The 23,929-nt window shown below is 48.7% G+C and overlaps 1 protein-coding gene across 2 annotated transcripts in view; it reads left to right on the top strand.

Annotated features, from left to right (window-relative positions):
- Positions 1–23,929, top strand: part of LOC129713581 (nuclear receptor ROR-alpha A-like) — a 106,367-nt gene that overhangs the window by 75,068 nt on the left and 7,370 nt on the right. The window contains exons 5-9 of one of the 2 annotated variants that reach the window (XM_055662742.1): positions 7,516–7,637; positions 7,734–7,866; positions 10,246–10,353; positions 16,537–16,647; positions 22,319–22,431. In XM_055662742.1, the coding sequence (XP_055518717.1) occupies positions 7,516–7,637; positions 7,734–7,866; positions 10,246–10,353; positions 16,537–16,647; positions 22,319–22,431 (587 nt within the window). The remainder of the gene's footprint in view (positions 1–7,515; positions 7,638–7,733; positions 7,867–10,245; positions 10,354–16,536; positions 16,648–22,318; positions 22,432–23,929) is intronic. The other variant, XM_055662743.1, reaches the window with a different exon arrangement.

The following is a 23,929-nucleotide window of genomic DNA, read 5'->3' as shown; positions in this document are numbered from 1 at the left end:
AGTCCCGCCATCCCAGGGATCAATCTCGTGAACCAATGCTGCACTACCTCAATCACAAGGATGTCCTTCCTCAAATTAGGAGACCAAAACTGTACACAATCCTCCAGATGTGGTCTTACCAGAGCCCTATACAACTGCAGAAGAACCTCTCGACTCCTATATTGAAATCCTCTTGTTATGAAGGCCAACATTCCCATTTGCTTTCTTCACTGCTTGCTGTACCTGCACGCCAACTTTCAGTGACCGGTGTACAAGGACACCCAGGTCTCGCTGCACCTCCCCCTTACCTAACCTAACCCCATTGAGATAATAATCTGCCCCCTTGTTTTTGCCGCCAAAGTGGATAACCTCACATTTATCTACATTATACTGCATCTGCCACGCATCTGCCCACTCACTTATCACTTGGATATTTGTGGGTAAGATGAGACCTGTACACATTGGACAGATTACACATGAAGCAGAACAGGTCCAATGTCCTTGCAAAACATTTGCTCATGCTCTTGCAGAGGGTTCAATCTGATTTGGCTGGGTAAAGAGACACAGAGCAGATCTGCAGCTGAATGGGGGAAAGCAAGTCAAATATAGAAGGAAACTACCAGTAAGAGTCCAGTAGGGCAAGCAACATGGACATGAGGAACATAGGAGGATTGGAGGCCAAAACTATTTCTATTTTCATGCTAGGAGCCCGACTAGTATAGCAGATAAACTTTGTGCATTGATCAGACTATGGGATTCACGAGAACATGGTTGACAAAGGACAGGACTGGCAGCTCAACATTGCAGAATACTGAATCTTCAGATGTGAGTAGTTTATTGTCACGTGTACCGAGGCACAGTGAAAAGCTTTTTTGTTGCCTGCTATCCAGTCAGCAGAAAGATAATACATGATTACAATCGATCCATTAACAGTGATACATGATGAGGGAATAACGTTTAATGCAAGGTAATGTTAGGGGGGATTTAAAAGGGGAAGGAGCATGGCGATATTGATTAGTCAGCACATTGCTCCAAGAGGTAGGATATCTTAGAAAGGTCTTCGAATGAGACCGTATATTTAAAATCAAAAATGGAACTATCGCTTAGTTGGGGGTATACTACAGATATCCCAACAGTCATAGCAGATAGCGGAATAGATATGTAGGTAAATCACAGGGAAATGTGAGAGGATTAGGATAATGGCAGAAAAAGAGTTCAACTTCCCTAAAATTAATGGGTTTCAGCTAAGTGTAAGACTAGGAGGGCTGGAATTTCTATAGTACATGAGTAGATACTCGAAACTGTAGTTGCTGGGTTACAGTGCGGGAGTAACTGCATTTCTGGAGAGAATGGATGGGTGAAGGACCCTTCTTCAGACCTAAAACGCCACCTATCCATACTCTCCAGAGGTGCTGCCTGACCCGCACTTACTCCAACACTTTGTAGCTTTTTAAGTCAGTATGGTGATAGTGCTACAGGGCAGTCCTCGACATAATGTTATAGAATGTAACCGGGCTGGTGGTTGAAGGATCAATGGGAAAGAGTTGTGGAGGCAACAACCACAACTCAAAACAGTTCTGGAGAACCAAAGATGGTCCTGAATTGGGGAAAACCAATTGGAATATCATTAGGCGGGGCCTAGTGAAAGGAGACTGGGAGCAGCTACTTGCAGGTAAGTCAACATCAGACAAGTGGGAGTCAGTTAAAGGTAAAATGAGTTCAGGACCAACATATTGCAACATATTGCAGTCAGAGGGAAAACTAAGGACAGCAAGTAAAAGGAATCCTGAAGGTTAATGATATCAAGAGTTGGATAACGAATAAAAGGAAGCATGTATGGCGAGACCCTGCAGAAATATAGAATAGGAGGTTTTCATAGTCATACAGTACGGAAATAAGCCCTTCAGCCCAACCTGTCCACACCGACCAGATTTTATAACTGAGTTAGTCTAATTTGCCTGCATTTGGCCTACATCCCTCTAAACCTTTTATCTCCACTAACCTCTTTAAATGTCCTTCACACATCGATTTCCCTGGCAGCTCGTTCCATATATGCATCACCCTCTGTGTGAAAGAATTGTCCATCAGGTCTTGAATCTCACTTGTTGGGGGAAAGACTGTGACCATCCAGCTTACTTATGCCCCTCGTGATTTTAGGTCACATTTCAACCTCCTAAGGTCAAGGGAAAAGAGTTCCAGCCTATTCACCATCTCTTTCTTATTCAAGCACTCCTTTCCTACTAACATCCTGGTGAATCTTTTCTGCGCCCTTTCCAGCTTTACGACATCCAGGGTGGTTGGAATCTGGAACACTCTGCCGGAGCGGGTGGTGGAGGGAGAGAATCTCAAATTTAAGAAATACCTAGAAGAGTATTTCTATCTCCAAGGCATAGAAGGATACAGATCAAGTGCAGGTAAATGGGTTTAGTGTAGATGGGTACTTGATGGTCGGCATGGACATGGTGGGCAGAAGTGCCTGTTCCTGTGCTACATGACGCTATTCCCAGTGAACACGGGATTGGGTGCGTGTATTGACATAGGTTGAGGGTTAGTTAGCTAGCATAAAGTAGAGAGGTGCAATTACAGGGTCATTATTGGTTTGGGTGGGTTTGCTGGTGGCATCAGTTCTACTGTTCACAAGCCACACTAATGGCCGGGATGTGGGGTGTGTACTGTTTCCAAGGTTGCTGTTGACACAAACCTGAACATTTGTGAGGTGGATGCAGAGTTGTTCAGGAGGATGCAGTCAGACTTAGTGAATGAGCAAGGGTAAAGCAAAAGGAACTGAGTATGGAAAGAAAGTATTTTGACACACTGGCATTCATCAGTCAGGGCATTGACTACAGGAGTTGTTATATTGTGCAAGACATGAATACATTGCACTTGGAGTATTGTGTTCAGTCTTGTCACCCTGTAAAAGGAAAGATGCCATTAAGCTGGAAAGAGTGCAGAATAGATTTACAAGGTTGTTGCCAGAACTCAAGGAGCTGAGTTATAAGGAGAGGCTGAGCAGGCTAGGCCTCTATTCTTTGGAGCACAGAAGGCTGAGGGATGATCCTACAGAAGGGGAATAGATAGGGTGAATACACAGTGATCTTCCCAGTGTGGGGGAAATCAAGCACTAGAAGGAAAAGGTTTGAGGTGAGGGGAAGGATTTGAAAGAGGCCTGAGGGACAACTTTGCATTTATAGAATAAGCTGGCAAAGGAAATGTTTGAAGAAGGGACATTAAAAACATATAACATACATTTGGATGGGTACATGGATAGCAACGGTTAAGGGGGAGATGGGTTAAATATGGGACTATCATAGCTGAGTCTCACGTTTCGAGTTGACACAAGAGGTAACCCGAGTTAAAACACGTGGTAATAACGTACAATTAACGTACGGAACTCGTGGACGCAACTTAGAGACTCGTGGCGCTAACGGCAGGTACTCGTGAAACTTGTCAACTCTTGCAAAAAATCAAACATGTTTAAAAATTTTCCACGAGTCAATTTTACTCTTGTGGTTAATAATTGAAACATTTTAACTCGTTGTAAGAACGTAGTGGCCCGTGCGTTTACCTTAGTGTATCGTGAGTCTACCGTGGGAACTCTTTAACTCAGCGGGCAGGCAACAGCAGATTGTTGCTCCCTTCAGTTTCCCAGCGACAGTCACCTGTCACACGAGAGAGATCATGCACTGTTGAAGGTCTCCTTTGCACGTCGGTGTTTCTGTCTTTCTCCACTCATTGTTGGCCCTATCTGTCACCACCCCCACCTACACCCCTCTGCTTCCCGGCCATGTGTGTGACTCCTTCCCTTCCCTCTCCAGCTCCTCGCGCATTGCACCGGCGCGGGGACTTTGCACGTTCTTCATGTCGGCGATGCCAGCAGGTCAGTGCCAGTCGCCCCGGGGCAGTCGCACCCTTCAGTTTCCCAGGGAGTCGGGACAGGACTGGAGTTGCTGTTGGCTGTGGGTCTCTGTGTTCTCCGTGCTTGCAGTGAGCCTGGTGGGGCGACTGGCACTGACCTGCTGGCATCGTCAACGTGAAGACAGTGCAAAGCCCCCGCGCCGGTGCAATGGGCGGGGAGCTGGAGAGGGGGGGAAGGGGTCACACACATGGCCGGGAAACAAAGGGGTAGGTGGGGGTGGTGACAGATAGGGCCAACAATGAGTGGAGAAAGACAGAAACACCAACGTGCAAAGGAGACTTACAACAGTGCATGATCTCTCTCGCGTTATGGCAGGTGGTTGTCGCCTGCCCGCTGTTTCTGACGCTAAAGCCGTGGGATCGTTGCCCTTCGTGTTGGCGGGGAGGGGGGTATTGTGATGTTTGATCGCCCCCTGCTATCCCAGGGACAGGGAGACACAGCGGCTTTTGAGACTGGTGAGCAATCACTTCCAAAGTGTCTGCCCACACAGTCAGTACACCTCTCCTACACTTGTCTCCCGCACTAAGATCATCCCGCAGAGAATGATCCCAGCCTAACCCAAGAGCCATGTCACCCCAGACAGATTAATGACGCCCGCGCATCCCCCCCACCCCAACCTCTCTCCACCTCAACTCACGCCTGGGCACCAAAGCAGCTCAGGAGGCGAACCCTGAGCTCCGTCTCACAACAATCTGATGTGCACATCCGTCCATATTCAAAGATTTAATCTCCCGTCTCCCCGCAGTGTGTAGACATGGCAATAAATTTAATTAAAACATATCAAACCTGTGTGTTTCAAACAAATCATAAGTATAACTGCTCTGGCACTGGATGGTGGGCATTTTCCAGAACAAGGGGTCATAGTTCCAGAACAAGGGGTCATAGTTTAAGGATAAGGGGGAAATCTTTTACACTTTTACACAACTTTTTTCACACAGAGAGTGGTGAATCTGGAATTATCTGCCGCAGAAGGTAGTTGAGGCCAGTTCATTGGCTATATTTAAGAGGGAGTTAGATGTGGCCCTTGTGGCTAAAGGGATCAGGGGATATGGAGAGAAGGCAGGAACAGGATACTGAGTTGGATGATCAGCCATGATCATATTGAATGGTGGTGCAGGCTCGAAGGGCCGAATGACCTACTCCTGCACCTATTTTCTATGTTTTTATGTTTCCCTTTGTAGGTCACATCAATAGATGCGGCCGCGCTGAATTCTATCTTTAAAACAAAGCCACAGGATGGAGATGTCTTCTTTAACACTGTTGCTTATTAAAACATAACACTGTTGCTTATTAAAACAAACCTTCAATCAGGATTGGCTCAAGAGTAACTCGGGAGACGAACTTGGAACATCGCAGAAATGACAAGTAAACGGCAAACTTGTCATACCCGTGGGAACTCGGTTAAACTCTTGATCATACACTTGCAATCTCGTACACAAGCACGAGTCTTTCACTCGAGGTACCTCTTGTGTCAACTCGCAACGTGAGACTCAGCTTTAAGATGGGAAGCTGGCATGTTGGAGTTGGGCTTGTTTCCATGCTATACGACTAAATCTGAGGTAATCTCCTGTGGTAGAACAGATAGAAAAGCAGAAAAGCAGAATATTTAGTTTAGCTTAGAGATACAGCGCAGAAACAGGTCCTACGGCCCACCGCTTCCGCGCCGACCAGCGATTCCCGCACATCAACACTATGCTACACACACTAGGGACAATTTTACATTTTTATCACGCCAATTAACCTACAAACATGTACGTGTTTGGAGTGTGGGGGGAAACCGAAGATCTCGGAAAAAACCCACGCAGGTCACAGGTAGAACATAAAAACTCCGTACAGACACCACCCGTAGTCAGGATCGAACCCGATCTCTGGCGCTGTAAGGCAGCAACTCTATCGTTATGTCACCGTGCCGTCTGTATTCTTTAAATAATGAGCAAGTGAAAATTGTTGGTTTTCAGGGGGGCCACATACACAGATCACTGAATGTTAACATTCAGGTACAACACATAATTAGGAAGACAAACAGAATATCGACCCTTATTGGGTACACAAAATAACTTGTTGCAAATTTTACCGGGCTCTGGTCCGACACTAGCTGCAATATTGAGTATTGGGCTGGTTCCCTATCACTTTTTTCCCCCGAGGAAGAAAACACTTCTGATAGATGGAGTGCAGGGAAAGTTCACTAGTTTGATTCCTGTAATGGCAGGTTTATCGATGAAGCGGTCCCCCCGTGCTGGGTCCCCATTCCTCTTTCCCCTCCCTGACGGCCAGGCCCTCCTTTGTTCCCTCCCCCGGCAGCGGCATCCTCACCTCCACATGACCGTCCTCCTCCGTCGGTCAGGGCCATCATCGACTGCCTCCATGGTGCTGACCCAAGCCCAGCCGCAGGCTCTGCAGACCCTGGGGTCATTCATTGACTCGCAAGGCTCCACCTCCAACCCGCAAGGCTCCGGCTCCTGGAGAGTTGACCAGATTGGGAAGGAGGTGATGAATGGGTGGAGGGTATAATCAGTGCCTGGGATAGGGGAAGATCAGTGAGTGAGCCAAGGGACTTGGTTCCTTTAGGGTCAAAGTCAGAGACCAGCAAATGACTGGTTGGGAGCATTGTGGGTGCGATGAAAGGTAGTAGTGGTCTTGCTGGTGGACTCCCACCCCAGATTGGTGACTGCCAAAAGATAGTCATCCCAGAACATGCGGAGGGTCCAATAAAGTCTCCCGAGTCCTGCTCCGCCCTCTTGCTGATCTCCTGAATCTAGGCCTGGTCTGGGGTGCAGTACAGTCTTGTGTGAAGATCCAGCCCTCGAGTTATGCTGACACTGACCCTGGCTCGCTGTCACCAGGGTCACCCACACATCCAGGGTGTTCAGAACCAGTCATGGCCTGTGGGGGAGCAGGGCCGTGAGATCATTGTATGGGGGACCAATATCCTAGCGGGGAAATTGGGTGGCTATTGGGAACCAGCAGACAGATGTAGGCTGAGGATTTCATTCCTTGCTCTGACTTTGTCCTGTGCAACATTGGGTGTGGAATGCTTCAGGACCTCCAGGGATCTGTGCTTCACCCCTTGGTTGAAGGTCTAAGTCATGGAGAAGTACAGTATGGAAACAGGCACTTTGGCCCACCATCTGTGCTGCCCCATTTTTTATTTCCCCCCCCCCATATTCTGTTCAACTTCCTTCAGATTCTTCCACTCACCTCCACAAAATGGCCAAGTTAATCTTCCATCCTGCACGTCTTTCAGACTTGGGAGGAACCCTGAATAACTTGGTGGAACCCACACAGTCACAGGGAAAATGTGCAAACACCCGGTGTCAGGATCGAACCTGGGTATCTGTCGCTGTGAGGCAGCAGCACTATCGTGCGCCACTGTGCATCCCCAGGTTGGATGGTACTCCAGCACAGGACCGTGTTCTTGTTTCTTTGCTGTGGTTTCCACCCTCCCGTGCGACAGGTCACATTGGTTTGAGAAGAAGATTGTCAGTGGTCAACAGGTCGGGCAGTGGCTGTGGAGAGAGATATTAACCCTTCAATTGTTTGACACATCCTTAACTTTTTAGTTGTGTGACCATTGGCCTGAATTCTGCTGTTGCTTCAGTAGCTCACTTCTTCCTCTTTAGAGCACCTTGCACAGAACATTGCCAAGTCCCACATTGAGACCTGCCAATACCTCCAGGAGGAGCTCCAGCAACTGATGTGGCAAACATACGTGCGGGAGGAGCTGGAGATTTATCTGAACAAGGTAAGGCGAGCGCTCAGATCAAGTGCGAGTGGCTTTGTAACAAGCTTAATTTTCTCATTCAACCCTGGACGTTAATGCAGTGATCCTCTCACCCAGCCCAGGGAGGTGATGTGGCAGTTGTGTGCTATCAAGATCACAGAGGCGATTCAATATGTGGTGGAGTTTGCCAAACGCATTGATGGATTCATGGAACTGTGTCAAAACGATCAGATCGTACTTCTGAAAGCAGGTACCCACCACTGCCAAGACTGAGTTTTCACCACTGATGCTCTTTGAGAGCGGAGGCTGGTGGGCTAATGTGGCATGCTTGCATTAATCGGTCTGGGCTCTGAATACTAGAATTAAGACATCATGTTGTATGCACAAGTTGTTGGGTGAAACCACACTTGAAGTACTGTATACAGCCCGATTGTAATCACACATTGTCTTTCTGCTGACTGGTTAGCATGCAACAAATGCTTTTCACTGTACCGCAGTGTACATGACAATAAACTAAACTAACTAACTATATAGTTTTAGCACTCAGCTGCAGGAAGTATTACGCTGAAAATGGGTACAGAGGATGTTACTGGGATCAGAGGGCTTCAGTTGTAATGAGAGGCTAGATAAGCTGGGAGTTTTCCTATTTAGACATTTGGACAGGTACATGGACAGGAATGGTTTACAGGGATATGGGCCAATTGGTCAACTAGTTCGGAGGGACATCTTGGTCAGCATGAATTAGGGTAAAAGACCTGGTGTGGTGTTGTATAACGCTCTCACTTTATAACCCTGGTGGACCCAAGCCAAACGGATAGAGAGCTTTACGAGTATAGAAAGACTTCATAGTCTATTCATTTGGGTGATACCATCACCAAAGAGCTTCAATATTGATCATGAGATCCAGAGATTGGTGAGAATGTGGAATTCTGTCCACGGGGAATGGCCCAGAGAAAAAACCTAGAAGAATCAAGATATATTTGGGTTCACCACCAATTTTATGGCAATAGGTGGTCAGGCACCTCCTTTAATCCAGACAAAATTATGAGAGTACACTTGAAATCCCCTCCCGGAAGACCCTCTGAACATTTGGCACCTAGGCCGGATTTAGTGGCCAATCTCGACCTCATCAGGACTTCTGCAACGATCTGAAGAAGGATTTCGGCCCGAAACGTTGCCTATTTTCTTCGTTCCATAGATGCTGCTGCACCCGCTGAGTTTCTCCAGCTTTTTTGTGTACCTTCTGCAACGACCAGCGGGTTGAATTTGCCCCCTTGCGGCCAGGGCTCTGGGACTCTGACCTGGCCAGAGCTGGCAGATCTGTTCCCACAGTCAATTTCTGAGGATGATCAATGGGTTGAATTTGCTCCCTGTGGCCAAGGCTCTGGAACTGCAGCCCAGCCAGAGCCGGTAGATCCATTCCCATAGTCGACTTCCGAGGCCGACTCTGCGGGCTGATATCTCTGCTGCTCGTCAGCTTGAGTGGACCGTTCCAGTACTGTTGGACTCCTCCTGGAGATAGTGACCTCTGTTGATCCGGCAAAACGGATAATACAGCAAGGGTCTGGAACTAAGGTTGCGAGTAAGTCGGTGGTGGACCAGTACAGGAGGGAGAAAGTATAGACAGTCGTGTTGCCAGGGTTAAATGGAGGGGTTTTAAGAAATCTATTGACCCGTAGCTGGTTGCCCTGTTTTTTTGTTGCAAGTTCGCTAAGATGCCAACTCTGGATGGGGAAACATCCTTCATTTTGTTGCGGCCCGTAGGTAGCATTGACAAGGAAGTGCCCAATGCCATTTTTCATAGCTTGAGGACATTGACACCACCACTACTCAGCCTCTCCCTATAGCTTAGACACCTGAGTCTTGGCAACATCCTTCTAAATCCTCCCTGCACCCTTTCCATCTAGACAAGATCTTTCTTATAACATGGTGCCCAGAACTGAAGGCTAACTTTTCATCTCCAGGCAAGCCAAGGAGTTGGGGCAACAAAGAGCGTTGGGAGTTGAACCCATCACCCCTCCAAGTTACAGAGTTAAGGATAGCGGTCTGACCACTCTGTGTGATTGGCATGGCATGGTCACATTGACCAAAGGCAGCTGTCTGATTATCCAGGTATCTGCATGGTTAGAAGGTGCTGAGAGGTTGATGGAGAAGTGGAGCAAAGCCACGAGTTGGTTCAGCAGCAGGAGAAGGGATTTACAGGGTCATTTTCATCTGTTGGCGGCACCGGTAACCCGCCCGAAGGCTCATAGAATGGTGTAACCGTGAGGGAGCTAGAGATGTCGGATGTGAGGAGCATGGGCCAATAGGAGGGCGATAGGGTAATGCCTCTGGCAATCTCAAGGTCGGCTGCAGGAGGCACCCGGGACACAAATATGGCCAGATGGGCCAACAGGACTTTGGGCGTTGAACAATGGCGCCAAAATGGCAGCGCCCACATGTGTAATATATGCAAAAAGAATTTCACTGTGCAGGTGCATATGTGACCAATAAAGCACTATGGAACCATTGAACGATCGGGACCCGTATTCCAGGAACTTTCTCTCTGCAGACAGCCGTTCCCCTTCTGTTGCAATTGGTGGTTTTTGAACTTGGCGCTAAATTGCTGACCTTTTCACCATGTCCGCAGGTTCTTTAGAAGTTGTGTTCGTCCGAATGTGTCGAGCTTTCGACTCCCAGAACAACACCGTGTATTTTGACGGGAAGTTTGCCGGTCCAGATGTCTTCAAATCACTGGGTAACGACCCCTCGTGCTGTCTGTCTGTCTGTCTGCCTCTCTCGTCCATTCTGAAAATGCTGGAGTAACTCAGCATCTGGAGGGAAGGAATGGGTGATGTCTTGGGTCGAGACCCTTCTTCAGATTTCAAGAAGTCGGAAGAGGGATCTCGTCCCAAAACGTCACCCATTCCTTCTATCCAGAGATGCTGTCTGTTCTGCTGAACTACACCAACATTTTTTGTCTGTCTTCGGAGTGAACCAGCATCTGCAGTTCCTTCCAACACTCTCCCATCCATTGCTCGTCCTCCACCCTCACGTACCCCATCACCATGAACCCGTTTACCCCTCGAGCCACTCCACCACCTCCACTCCCCACCTCCCATTCTCTCGAAACTCTCCATCACATCCACTCTCATTCAACCCCTCCATTGTCCTTTACCCTCACCTTCCCCCATCCCTTCCTTAGCCCATCTCCTCCCATCTCTTCCTCCCACTCCTCTCCTTTTCCCACTGCATCTTCCTTCCATTCATTCACCTCTACTACGCTCTCTCCCCATCACTCCCCTCCGCTTCACTTTTTTTTCACCTTGTCCCCTGCTCCCCTCACCCTCAAACCCACCTCTTTCCTCGACAGTTATATTTATTGATTTCTGGATCTGGATGTCGAGGCCAAGGTGAGATTCCATTCCCTTGGGTGGTTGGGAGGTGAGCCTGCACCTCAAACGACTGCAGTCATTCTGCTGGTAGTGCATCAACCCAACTGGTGGGAGGGGAAACCAGGGTTTAGACTGAAGGTCGATGAAGAAAAGGTGGTATTTATCCAATTAAGGATGGTGTGACAGGAGGGGAACCCACAGGTGGTGGAGTTTAGTGGTACCATGCGGGAACAGGCCCTTCGGCCCTGCGAGTCCACGCCGACCAGCGATCCCCGCACACTAATACTATCACTATCCTACACACTAGGGATCATTTTTATACCAAAGCCGAATTAACCTAAAACCTGCTCTTTGGAATGTGGGAGGAAACCGGAGCACCTGGGGAAAACCCACCCGGCCACACAAACTCATTACAGACAGCACCCGTAGTAAGGTTCAAACCCGGGTGGGTCTCTGGCGCTGTGAGGCAGTAAGTTTACCCACTGCGCCACCGTGCCGACTGAACGATTGGAGTGAAGAATGAAGATAACCAGCTGATGACAGGATCCAACTCAAAAGTTGTCCCCACAGTTCGATGCAAATAAAATATCTAGACCTTCTGCATTTTAATATTAGTTTGTAATTTCTTTAATTTCATGCGTTCGTGACCCAAGTTATACATTTCAATTAGTTGCTTAACTGTCAACCGATTAACCAGGCAGTATCAATGGTGACAACTCCAATCAGCCAATCTCAAACACTGAATATTTTTCAAGCCTCGAGTGTCGCTTGATACTTATTCTGATTGGGGGAACGGCAAACTAAGTTGTGTAGTTAGACAAAGGATGCTGCTGCACCCGCTGCTGCACCCGCTCATTCCATAGATGCTGCTGAACCCGCTGAGTTTCTCCAGCACTTTTGTCTACCTTCGATTTACCAGCATCTGCAGTTCCTTCTTAAACAATAAGTTGTGTAGTTGTTGTATTGTAACAATATTCATAAGATAAGAGATAGGAGTAGAATTAGGCCATTCAGCCCATCAAGTCTACTCCGCCATTCAATCATGGCTGATCTATCTCTCCCTCCTAACCCCATTCTCCTGCCATCTCCCCAGAACCTCTGACACCAGTACTAATCAAGAATCTATCTATCTCTGCCTTCAAAATATTTCACTGCCCTTGGCCTCCATGGCCTTCTGTGGCAAAGAATTCCACAGATTCACCACGCCTCTGCTAAAGTAATTCCTCCTCATCTTGTTCCTAAAAGGATGTCCTTTAATTCTGAGGCTATGACTTCTAGTCCTGGACTCTCCCACTATTGGAAACATCCTCTCCACATCTACTCTATCCAGGCCTTTCAAAATTCTGTATGTTTCAATGAGGTTCCCCCTCACTCTTCTAAACTCCAACGTATATTGTCCAAGTGCTGTCAAATGCTCATTATATGTTATATATTCATTCCTTGGATCATTCTTGTAAACCTCATGTGGACTCTCTCCGGAGCCAGCACATCCTTCCTTAGATATGGTGCCCAAAATTGCTCACAATATTCCAAATGCAGCCTGAGCAGCGCCTTATAGAGTCTCAGCATTACATCCCTGTTTTTGTATATAAGCCCTCTCGAAATAAATGCTAGCATTTATGATCTTATGAACTAAACTAAAGTGGTTGCTGGTCCCCAAAGGCTTGCTCACGGACACTTCAATCACTTGCCCTATCCAATAACCTAAAAGTAGATCAAGCTTTGCCCTCTCCCTTGCAGAGCCTTCTACTTATTACCTGAAGAAAGTTTCTGAACACATTTGACAAATTCCACCCCTCTAAAATCTGGGCACTACAACAGTCACAACCTATAGTGGGAATGTTAAAATCCCCGTACTATGACAACCCTATTTGTCTTGCAGCTACAATGTGGTCTCTTGGCATATTTGTTCTTCTAATCCCATTGACTACTGAACCTACAGTACACCCATCAACAAGGTGATCATCCCTTCATATTCCCCTCATGATTTTATACACTCCATACAATCAACCCTCAGCCTCCTGCACTCACAAGGAATAAAGTTCCAGCCTGCCCAAGCTCTCCTTGGAGCTAAGGCCCTCAAGCCCTGGCAACATTCTCATGGATCTTCTCTGCACTCTTTCCAGCTTAGCAACATCATTACCTATAGCAGGGTGACCAAAACAGAACACAGTACTACAAATGTGGCCTCACCAATATCTTGTAACATAACGTCCCAACTTATATGTAATACCCTGATTGATGAAGGGTTGCCAACTGTCCCATATTGGCTGGGACATCCCGTGTATTGGGTTGAATTGGTTTGTCTCATACGGGACCGCCCTTGTCCCGTATTTGACTGCTACTACTCGGGTCGAGGGGACTGTCAGGTTGGTGCACCGTGTCCGGCCCCGCCTCACCTGTCCTGGCATGCAGCAGCAGAGCCTCGCCCGTGACCCCGTCGGTCGGCAGCCCGGCCAGCTGTCCGACCTTCGGACCTTCACTTGCCGCCGACACCACCACCCCTCCGCACGGCGATCATCGGTTCATTAGTTAGATGGGTCGCGCAATGTCCGGTACCCAAGCCAAAAATCCTCAGCTGGCCCGCCGGCTGGGCTTTGTGTGCAGTCCAGCACCTGGGCCAACTCATCATTCACCCAGCCACGGCCGGTCCAGTCAATGAATTGCCGTGGGGAATTTGTCCCTTATTTGGGAGTGAGAAAGTTGGCAACGCTAACTGAAAGCCTTCTTGGTCACTCTATCTACCTGTGACACCACTTTCAGGAAATATGTGCCTGTACTCCTGGATCCCTGTACTCCTGGATCCCTGTACTCCTGGATCCCTGTACTCCTGGATCCCTGTACTCCTGGATCCCTGTACCCCTGGATCCCTGTACTCCTGGATCCCTGTACTCCTGGATCCCTGTACTCCTGGATCCCTGTACTCCTGGATCCCTGTACCCCTGGACCCCTGTACTGGATCCCTGTACTGCTGGATCCCTGTACTGCTGGATCCCTGAACACCTGGATCCCCGTACTACTGGATCCCTGTACCCCTGGACCCCTGTACTGGATCCCTGTACTGCTGGATCCCTGTACTGCTGGATCCCTGAACACCTGGATCCCTGTACTGCTGGATCCCTGAACACCTGGATCCCTGTACTCCTGGATCCCTGTACGCCTGGATCCCTGTACTGGGTCCCTGTACTGCTGGATCCCTGTACTCCTGGATCCCTGTACTGCTGGATCCCTGCACTGCTGGATCCCTGTACTCCTGGATCCCTGTACTCCTGGATCCCTGTACCACTGGATCCCTGTACTGCTGGATCCCTGTACCACTGGATCGCTGTACTGCTGGATCCCTGTACTGCTGGATCCCTGTACTGGATCCCTGTACTCCTGGATCCCTGTACTGCTGGATCCCTGTACTCCTGGATCCCTGTACTGGATCCCTGTACTCCTGGATTACATCTTCTGGATCCCTGTACTGGATCCCTGTACTCCTTGATCCCTGTACTGGATCCCTGTACGCCTGGATCCCTGTACTCCTGGATCCCTGTACTGGATCCCTGTACTCCTGGGTCCCTGTACTGCTGGATCCCTGTACTGCTGGATCCCTGTACTCCTGGATCACTGTACTGCTGGATCCCTGTACTGCTGGATCCCTGTACTCCTGGATCCCTGTACTGGATCCCTGTACTCCTGGATCCCTGTACTCCTGGATCCCTGTACCCCTGGATCCCTGGATCCCTGTACTCGATGGACTCCTAGTACTCCTGGATCCCTGTACTCCTGGATCCCTGTACTCCTGGATCCCTGTACTGCATCCCTGTACTACCCCTGTACCCCTGGATCCCTGTACTCCTGGATCCCTGTACTCCTGGATCCCTGTACTGCTGGATCCCTGTACTGGATCCCTATACCCCTGGATCCCTGTACACCTGGATCCCTGTACCCCTGGATCCCTGTACCCCTGGATCCCTGTACTCCTGGATCCCTGTACTGGATCCCTGTACTCCTGGATCCCTGTACTCCTGGATCCCTGTACTCCTGGATCCCTGTACTCCTGGATCGCTGTACTGGATCCCTGTACTCCTGGATCCCTGTACTCCTGGATCCCTGTACTCCTGGATCCCTGTACTCCTGGATCCCTGTACTGCTGGATCCCTGTACTCCTGGATCCCTGTACTACTGGATCCCTGTACTACTGGATCCCTGTACTCCTGGATCCCTGTACTGGATCCCTGTACTCCTGGATCCCTGTACTCCTGGATCCCTGTACTCCTGGATCCCTGTACTCCTGGATCCCTGTACTACTGGATCCCTGTACTCCTGGATCCCTGTACTCCTGGATCCCTGTACTGGTTCTGGATCCCTGTACTCCTGGATCCCTGTACTCCTGGATCCCTGTACTCCTGGATCCCTGTACTCCTGGATCCCTGTACTCCTGGATCCCTGTACTGGATCCCTGTACTCCTGGATCCCTGTACTCCTGGATCCCTGTACTCCTGGATCCCTGTACTGGATCCCTGTACTCCTGGATCCCTGTACTCCTGGATCCCTGTACTCCTGGATCCCTGTACTCCTGGATCCCTGTACTCCTGGATCCCTGTACTGGATCCCTGTACTCCTGGAACCCTGTACTGGATCCCTATACTCCTGGATCCCTGTACTCGATCCCTGTACTCCTGGATCCCTGTACTCTCCCTGTACTCCTGAACTCTAGAACACTCCCCAGGACCCCATCATTTACTATGAAAGTCCTGTCCTTGTTTGACTTCCCAAAATGTAACGTTACTTATCTGCATTAAACTGCATTAACCATTCCACAGCCCACTTACCCAGCTAATCAAGATCCTGGTGTAATTTTTAACAACCATCTTTGCTTTCAACGATACCACCCACTTTGGTGTAATCTGCATACTTCCTAATCATGTCTTGTACATTCTCATCCAATGCATGAGTCCTGGCGACTGGCGAGGGAGTGTCCACAGCAATGGGCAAAGTCCATTGCTTAAAAATACGTAACTTTTTAAGGGTAACCAATATATCGATGTAGCTAGTTGTTAAGAAGACTAGAAGTGGTGAAGGGCGAGATGCAAACTGGATTACACAAAACCAATCAACAATGTGTGGATAGACACAAAGTGCTGGAGTAAATCAGTGGGTTAGGCAGCATCTCTAGAGAAAGGGGATGGGTGATATTTCGGGTCAGGAACCTTTTTCAGATTTTGTGGGTGGCTAAGTTGTGGAGATTTGCAAATTGTACCAAGTCTCTTTGTGACCTGAACCCACTGGCTGGTTGGCACAGTAACTCTTGGTTATATGAGCGGAGTAATCTGTTAGAGACACTCTTATGGTTTCAAGCAGACCTCTCTGCTATTGGTCAGCCTCTGGATTTTAAATACTACTGATTGACGAATCCTACTTGGCGATGATTTATTTGGGTTATTCCGGAGTTCCAACAGTTCCACCAGTCAGCATAAACAGTGGGCATCAGGCCTGCTTTGAAGAAAAGGTCATTCACTCGGCATGATTTAATTGTCGGTTCATCTCTTGTTCTACAGGTTGTGATGACTTGATCAACTCCGTCTTTGAAACTGGCAAAAGTCTGTGTGCGCTGCACTTGGTGGAGGATGAGATTGCCTTGTTTTCTGCTTACGTGTTGATCTCGGCTGGTGAGTTTCTCGATGGGCAAGGGCAGTCCCCGAACATGTGCCTGCCTATTTTGTGCTGTCTCCTCTACACTCCAGCATCTCTTGCACCCTTGTTGTAAACAGTGCCGATGTTTCTCATGTTTTTCTGGGCCGCGCGACTGGCTCTGCCAATGTGTGATACCACAGATGAGGATGTTCATGTTGTGGCTGCAGCTGGAACGGTTCATTCTGCATGGCAACACGGTGACACAGAGGTAGCCTGCCAGCACCAGAGACCCCGATTCGATCCTGACTACGGGTGCTGTTGGTACAGAATTTGTACGTCCTGCCACGTGACCATGTGGGTTTTCTCCGGGTGCTCCAGTTTCCCCCCCCATCCTCCAAAGACGTGCAGGTTTGTAGGTTAATTGGCTTCTGAAAATTGTCCATAGTGTGTAAAATAGTGCTTATGTACGGGGTGATCACTGGTCGGTGTGGACTTGGTGGGCCAAAGCTGGGTGGCAGTGTGAACTGCGAGGAAGATGCTATGAGGATGCAGGGTGACTTGGACAGGTTGGGTGAGTGGGCGGATGCATGGCAGGATGCAGTTTAATTTGGATAAATGTGAGGTTATCCACTTTGGTGGCAAAAACAGGAAGGCAGATTATAATCTGAATGGTGTCAAATTGGGAAAAGAGGAAGTACAAAGAGATCTTGGGGTCCTTGTTCATCACTCACTGAATGTAAGCATGCAGGTACAGCAGGCAGCGAAGAAAGCTAATGGCATGTTGGCCTTCATAACAAGAGGAGTTGAGTATAGGAGCAAAGAGGTCCATCTACTGTTTTACAGGGCCCTAGTGAGACCACACCTGGAGTATTGTATGCAGTTTTAGTCTCCAAATTTGAGGAAGGATATTCTTGCTATTGAGGGAGTGCAGCGTAGGCTCACGAGGTTAATACCCGGGATGACGGGACTGTTGTACGTTGATAGAATGGAGCAGCTGGGCTTGTATACTCTGAAATTTAGAAGGTTGAGACTTACTTAGACTTAGTTCCTCCTTAAGCAATTTTAAGAATAAGGGGTAGGCCATTTAGAACGGAGACGAGGAAAAACTTTTTTACCCAGAGAGTTTTGAATCTGTGGAATTCTCTGCCTCAGAAGGCAGTGGAGGCCAATTCTCTGGATGCTTTCAAGAGAGAGTTGGATAGAGCTCTTAAAGATAGCGGAGTCAGAGGATATGGTGAAAAGGCAGGAACGGGGTACTGAATGTGGATGATCAGCCATGATCACAGTGAGTGGCGGTGCTGGCTTAAAGGGCCGAATGGCCTGCCCCTACACCTATTGTCTATTGTCCATGTTGTATCTAAAGTCGAAAGTGAGGATCCTCATCCCCAAAGCACTCATCAGGAACATATATCCAAGTGTCCATGACAGATTAATTAATCTGCACCTAAATAGGAAGGGGTTAATCTGTTCTAATCAAAATTGGCCAACATATCTTTTTGAGGGGAGATCACAAATTAATTAATTTTTTGGAAGTAACGTTGTATATTGCTGAAGGCTTTGCAATTGATGTGGTGTTCAGGGACTTCTGTAAGGCCATATGTAAAATAAAATGTGAGGGTTGGTGATTTGAATGAAACGTTGGCTTGGCTGCAGTTGGTAGAGGGTGATTTTTTTTTGATTTGAAGCCAGTGGTGCTCCATAAGGCCCACTGCTATTTGTCATATATATATATATATATATATGAACAATCCAAATAAAAATGTTGGAGATATGTTTTGCAAGGTATCAGATGACTGGAAAATTGGGGGTGTTGTTGATAGTGAGGATATTCTTAGTCAACAGGATGGTTTGATCAACTGGTAAGGTGGGCAGAGCAATGACAAATTGAATTTAGTCCTGATAAATGCTGGTTTTACCGTGGAAACAGGCCTATGGCCCACCGAGTCCACGTGGACCATTGACCACTGTGTTATCCCACTTTCCCATCCACTACATTTGTGGAATTCCCTGCCACAGAGGGCAGTGGAGGCCAAATCACTGAATGGATTTAAGAGAGAGTTCGATACAGCTCTAGGGGCCAGTGGAGTCAAGGGATATGGGGAGAAGGCAGGCACGGGTTATTGATTGGGGATGATCAGCCATGATCACAATGAATGGCGATGCTGGCTCGAAGGGCCGAATGGCCTCCTCCTGCACCTATTTTCTATGTTTCAATGTTACACACGAGGGACAATTTACAGAGGCCAATTAACCTACAAACTCGCATGTCTTTGATTATGTGGCTGGAAACCGGCAGTCTGAGGATACTCAAGTTATCACAGGGAGAACATGAAACTCCACACAGACAGTACCCAAGGTCATGATCCTACCTGGGTCTCTGGAACTTTGAGGCGGCAGCTCTATTAGCACCTCCCTAGAAGATTTGGAGATCCAATAGGTATAGGACCTATAGATGAATGGTATGGCCCTTGGGAGTATTGTGGAACAGAAAAACCAGTGTGCAACTTTACAGATATGTGGTGGTGGCAGCAGAGGTAGATAATGTGACGAAGAAGGCACTTGGAATGCTCGCTGTCACTTGCTGGGGCACAAAACATACAAGCAGGTGGTTATGGTACAATTGATAAAACATTGGTTAGGCCACAGCTGGAGTACAGTAGACAGATTGTTCCCCAATGTAAGCTCAGCGCATGGGCGGAAATCACTTTTAAAACATGGGGGGGGGGGGGGGGGGGGGGGGGGGGGGATACAATGAGGCATAACATCTAGGCCAGGGGTCGGCAACCTACGGCCCACAGGCCAGATCCGGCCCGTAACCCGAAATCATCCAGCCTGCAGGCGTATTTTTTTCAGTTTATTTTTGTGACCTGGGAACTGCAGCCAGTCCCGAGGCATGCAGGCGAGCTGGGCGCTACAGCCAGACCTGGGGCAAGTGAGCCAACATGGGCGCGCAAGCGATCTGGAAACTACAGGTCCTTTTGCCCACCGTGTCCGCGCCGACCATCAATCATCCCGTACACTGGCACCATCCAACACATTAGGGGGAATTTACAATTTACCGAAGCTCTTAACCTACAAACCTGCACGTCTTTGGAGTGTGTGGAATGCGAGCCGACATGGGCGCTACTGCCAATCCCGGGCGGGGCAGGTGAGGTCACAAAACATGGGGGGGGGGATTGTTCTCCACCTCTCAAAATATGGGGAGGGACAGGTCTCCCCCCCCGACCCCCAGGATTACTGCCCATGGCTCAGCATGTTAGAGAGTTTCACTAGTGTAACCCTAATGTATAAGTGAGAAATCCACAGGGCAGGTGTGCCCGGGCACAGGGATTGTACACACGTGTGTGGTCAGAGTGTGGCTGTTGGTGCAAAGTACTTGTGCCTGGCGACAGCATATGGGGGTAATCTTGTGTGTGTGTGTGTGTGTAAGATGCTGCAGATGTTCTATCAGTCGGTGGTAGCCAGTGCCATCTTTCTCGCTGTTGTGTGCTGGGAAGCAGGGCGAAGGCCGCGGACACCAACAGGATGAACAGGCTCATCAGGAAGGGCTGGCTCCGTCCTGGGGGTGGAGTTGGATTCACTGGAGATGGTCTTGGAGGGGAGGATGCTCATCAAACTGCATCTTGAGCATCCTGGACAATACAGCTCAGCCCCTCCATGACGCACTGGTCAACCTGAGGAGCACCTTCAGCAACAGACTGGTTCCACCAAGATGCAGCACAGAACGCCGCATAATACACTTCCAACAAGGCGATCATCCCCTTCATATTCGTATCATGTACTGGGTTCAAGATGTGTTGGAGTGATCGTGTGCATAGCGTTATACAACCTGGAAACAGGCCCTTCAAGAGGGTCAAGAGTAGTTCATTCTCATGTACTGAAACACAACAATGACATTCTTTTGATTGTCCCATCTGTTCATGCCAACACATTTATCTGCATTTGGCCATTATCCCGCTAAATGCTTCATATCCATGTACCTCTCCAATATTCTTTAAACGCTGCTATTGTACGTGCCTCAACTACCTTCTCTGGCATCTTGTTCCATACACCCACCACCTTCTGAATGAAAATGTTGCCAATTAGATTCCTATTGAATCATTCCCCTCTTACCATACATCTCTGTGCTCTGGTTCTTGATTCCCCTACTCTGGGTACGAGACTAAATTTGCCCTGTCTTTTCCACACATGATTTTATACGGATCATCCCTCAAACTCCTGCACTCCAAGGAATAAAGTCCTAGTCTGCCCAACCTTTCCCTACTTGTCAGGCCCTTGAATCCTGGCAACCTCCGCGTAAATCTTCTCTGCACTTTTTCCAATTTAATGACTCCCTTCCTGTAACAGGATGACACATAAACACAGTACTCAAACTCAGCCTCACCTATTTGCTGTACAACTGTAACATAACGTCCCAACATTTATACTCTAAATCACCTGAATATTGAAGGCCAATGTACCAACAGCTTTGTTACAACCCTATCTACTTGTGATACCACGTTTAGGGAACTACTCACTCCTTGACCTCTCTATTCTACCACTCATCGCCCCACTTGCCCAACTGATCAAGATTCTGCTGTATTTTTGAAGACTATCTTCACTGCCTATGATATCATCTACTTTAGTACCATCTAAAATCTTGCTTCTCGTGCCTTGTACATTCTCATCCATATCGTTGATAGAAAGCACAAACTGCAATCAGCTCAGCACTGATCACTGAGGCATATCACTGATCACTGGCCTCTAGTCTAGTCGTCTATCTCTCTCTAGTTACCCATTATCCTGAATTTAAATAATATCTCTTTTGATTCTCCCTTAACTTAATCTGCTGGAGCTATCCCCTGCCCACTTTTGACCTCTTGATTTCCTTCAAAACGATGCTCCTCAGGTCCCTCAACTTTTCCAGGGATACACTTGATCCTGGCTTACTATACCTGTCCCATGCTTTCTCCTTTTTCTTGTGTGTGGGGCTGTGTGAGGGGCACTGGGTGCAGGGCGTGTGTGGAGATCTGTGCATGTCGGCACTGGGTGTAAAGTGTTGGCCCTGTGTGTGGGTGCTCATGTGTGAGTGTGGACACAGCGTATGGTGTGTGTGGACACAGTGTGTGTGTGTGGTGGGAGGTGGGGGAGCACTGGGTGTAGAGTGTGTGTGGGCACTTGGTGCAAGGAGTTGGCAGTGTGTGCGGACACTGGATGTAGGCCATGTGTGTGGGCACAGTGTATGGTGTGTGGGTGATTGTGTGTTGGCACTGGGTGCAGGGTGTTGGCCATGTGTACAGATACTGGGTGGGTGATCGTGTATGTGGGCACAGTGTATGGTGTGTGGGTGTATTGTGTGTTGGCACTGGGCACTACAGGGTGTTGGCTGTGTGTGTGGGTGATCGTGTATATGGGCACAGTGTATGGTGTGTGGGTGATTGTGTGTTGGCACTGGGTGCAGGGTGTTGGCTGTGTGTGTGGGTGATCGTGTATGTGGGCACAGTGTATGGTATGTGGGTGATTGTGTGTTGGCACTGGGTACAGGGTGTTGGCCATGTGTACAGATACTGGGTGCAGGGTGTTGGCTGTGTGTGTATTGTCCCATGTCTGCACCAACCACACTATAACATGCAGGGCCCCAGGACAGTCTGTGCTCCCTGCAGTCTCTGGATTAATGGTGTCAAGTTGGTGCTGCTGAATTGACTGGGTGGTGATTTACATCCCTAGACCGCCTGTGGCTGCAGGAGAAGCTCAAAGTGGAGAAGCTGCAGCAGAGGATCCAGCTGGCACTTCAACACCTACTGCAGAAGCACCACCGAGAGGATGGCGTTCTCACCAAGGTACCCGGCTTCTCCACCCACTGGCATCTTCACCTATTGCCACCTGTAATTGTCTGCAAGGAGGCTGCCAACCATATTGTTGTGCATGGAGGGATGAGTGGGTCAGAGTGGGTGAGGGCGGGAGGATTCACGATTTGACCACACTCCACTGTTTTGCTGCTCAACATTCTGGTGCTGCCTTGTGCTGGATTTCCCCGGCTGCCCGAGTTTCTGATTCAGTGAACAGAGGTTGGGCCACTGGTGCAGTAACCCAGTTCTACGGTGCCCAGGAGAGAAGTCGGGGGGGACCTGCACAATGAGCTCCATTCACATTAACCTCTGAGCCACAGTTAAATAATTCACAGCCAGATTGATCAAGAAAGCTAGATCAGAGTGAATCTTTTTTTCCCCAGGATGGAAAAATCAACTACAAGCGGGCATATCTTTCAGGTGAGAGGTACAAAGTTTAAAGGAGATGTGTGTGGACATTTTTTACACACAGAGGGTTGTTAGTGCCTGGAACGTGCTTCTGGGGGTGATGGTTGAAGCTGATACGTTCACGGCATATAAAATACTTTTGGATGGGCACATGGATGTGCAGGGAATGGGTGTCGGGGTAATGGGGAGAAGGCAGGAGAATGGGGTTAGGAGGGAGAGATAGATCAGCCATGACTGAATGGTGTAGACTTGATGGGCCAAATGGCGCTCCAAACTTCTGAACATGTTATGTGCATGTAGATGTCATGATCTTCGCACCGTGCTCGGCGCAGACATTATGGGCCGAAGGGCCTGTTCCTGTGCTGTACTGTTCTAACTGTGGGCTCTATAGGTGCATGACCTGGTGGGCCTGATCTCAGACAACGATGAGAAGGCCTACCGGGAGGAGGTGGCTGGTCTAGCACTCTGGTGCCAGGATAACAGCCTCCTCTTGAACATCAAAAAAACGAAGGAGCTGATCATGAACTTTAGGAGGGTACATCATCCGAGGACGTACACTCCATTGAGGATAAATGGGGATCCTGTGGATAGGGTGAACTGTTTTAAATATCTGGGAGTCCACATCAGGATATGACATGGGCATCACACGCCTCAGCACTCGTGAGTAAGGCAAGGCAGCGCCTTTACCACCTCAGGCAATTGAGGAAATTCAGAGTGTCTCCGAGGATCCTCCAGTGCTTCTACGCAGCGGCGGTGGAAAGCATCTTGTCCGGGAACATTACCATCTGGTTTGGGAATTGCTCTGCAAGGACAAGAAGGCTCTGCAGAGAGTAGTGCGTTCAGCCGAACGCACTATGGGAGCTTCACTCACCCCCCTGCAGGAACTATACAACAGGAGGTGCAGCTCCTGAGCAAATAAAATCATGGGAGACCCCTTCCACCCCTGCAACGGACTGTTCCAGCTGCTATGGTCAGGCAAACACCTCCGTTGCCATGCGGTGAGAACGGAGAGGTTGAGAAGGAGTTTCTTCCCTGAGGCCATTCGGACTGTAAACGCCTTTCTCACCAGGGACTAACTGTA

This window comes from Leucoraja erinacea, chromosome 36 (genome assembly GCF_028641065.1).
Source record: "Leucoraja erinacea ecotype New England chromosome 36, Leri_hhj_1, whole genome shotgun sequence".
NCBI lineage: Eukaryota > Metazoa > Chordata > Chondrichthyes > Rajiformes > Rajidae > Leucoraja > Leucoraja erinaceus.
The sequence above is the reverse complement of the archived record's forward strand: the minus strand, read 5'-3'. Positions and strand labels throughout refer to the sequence as shown.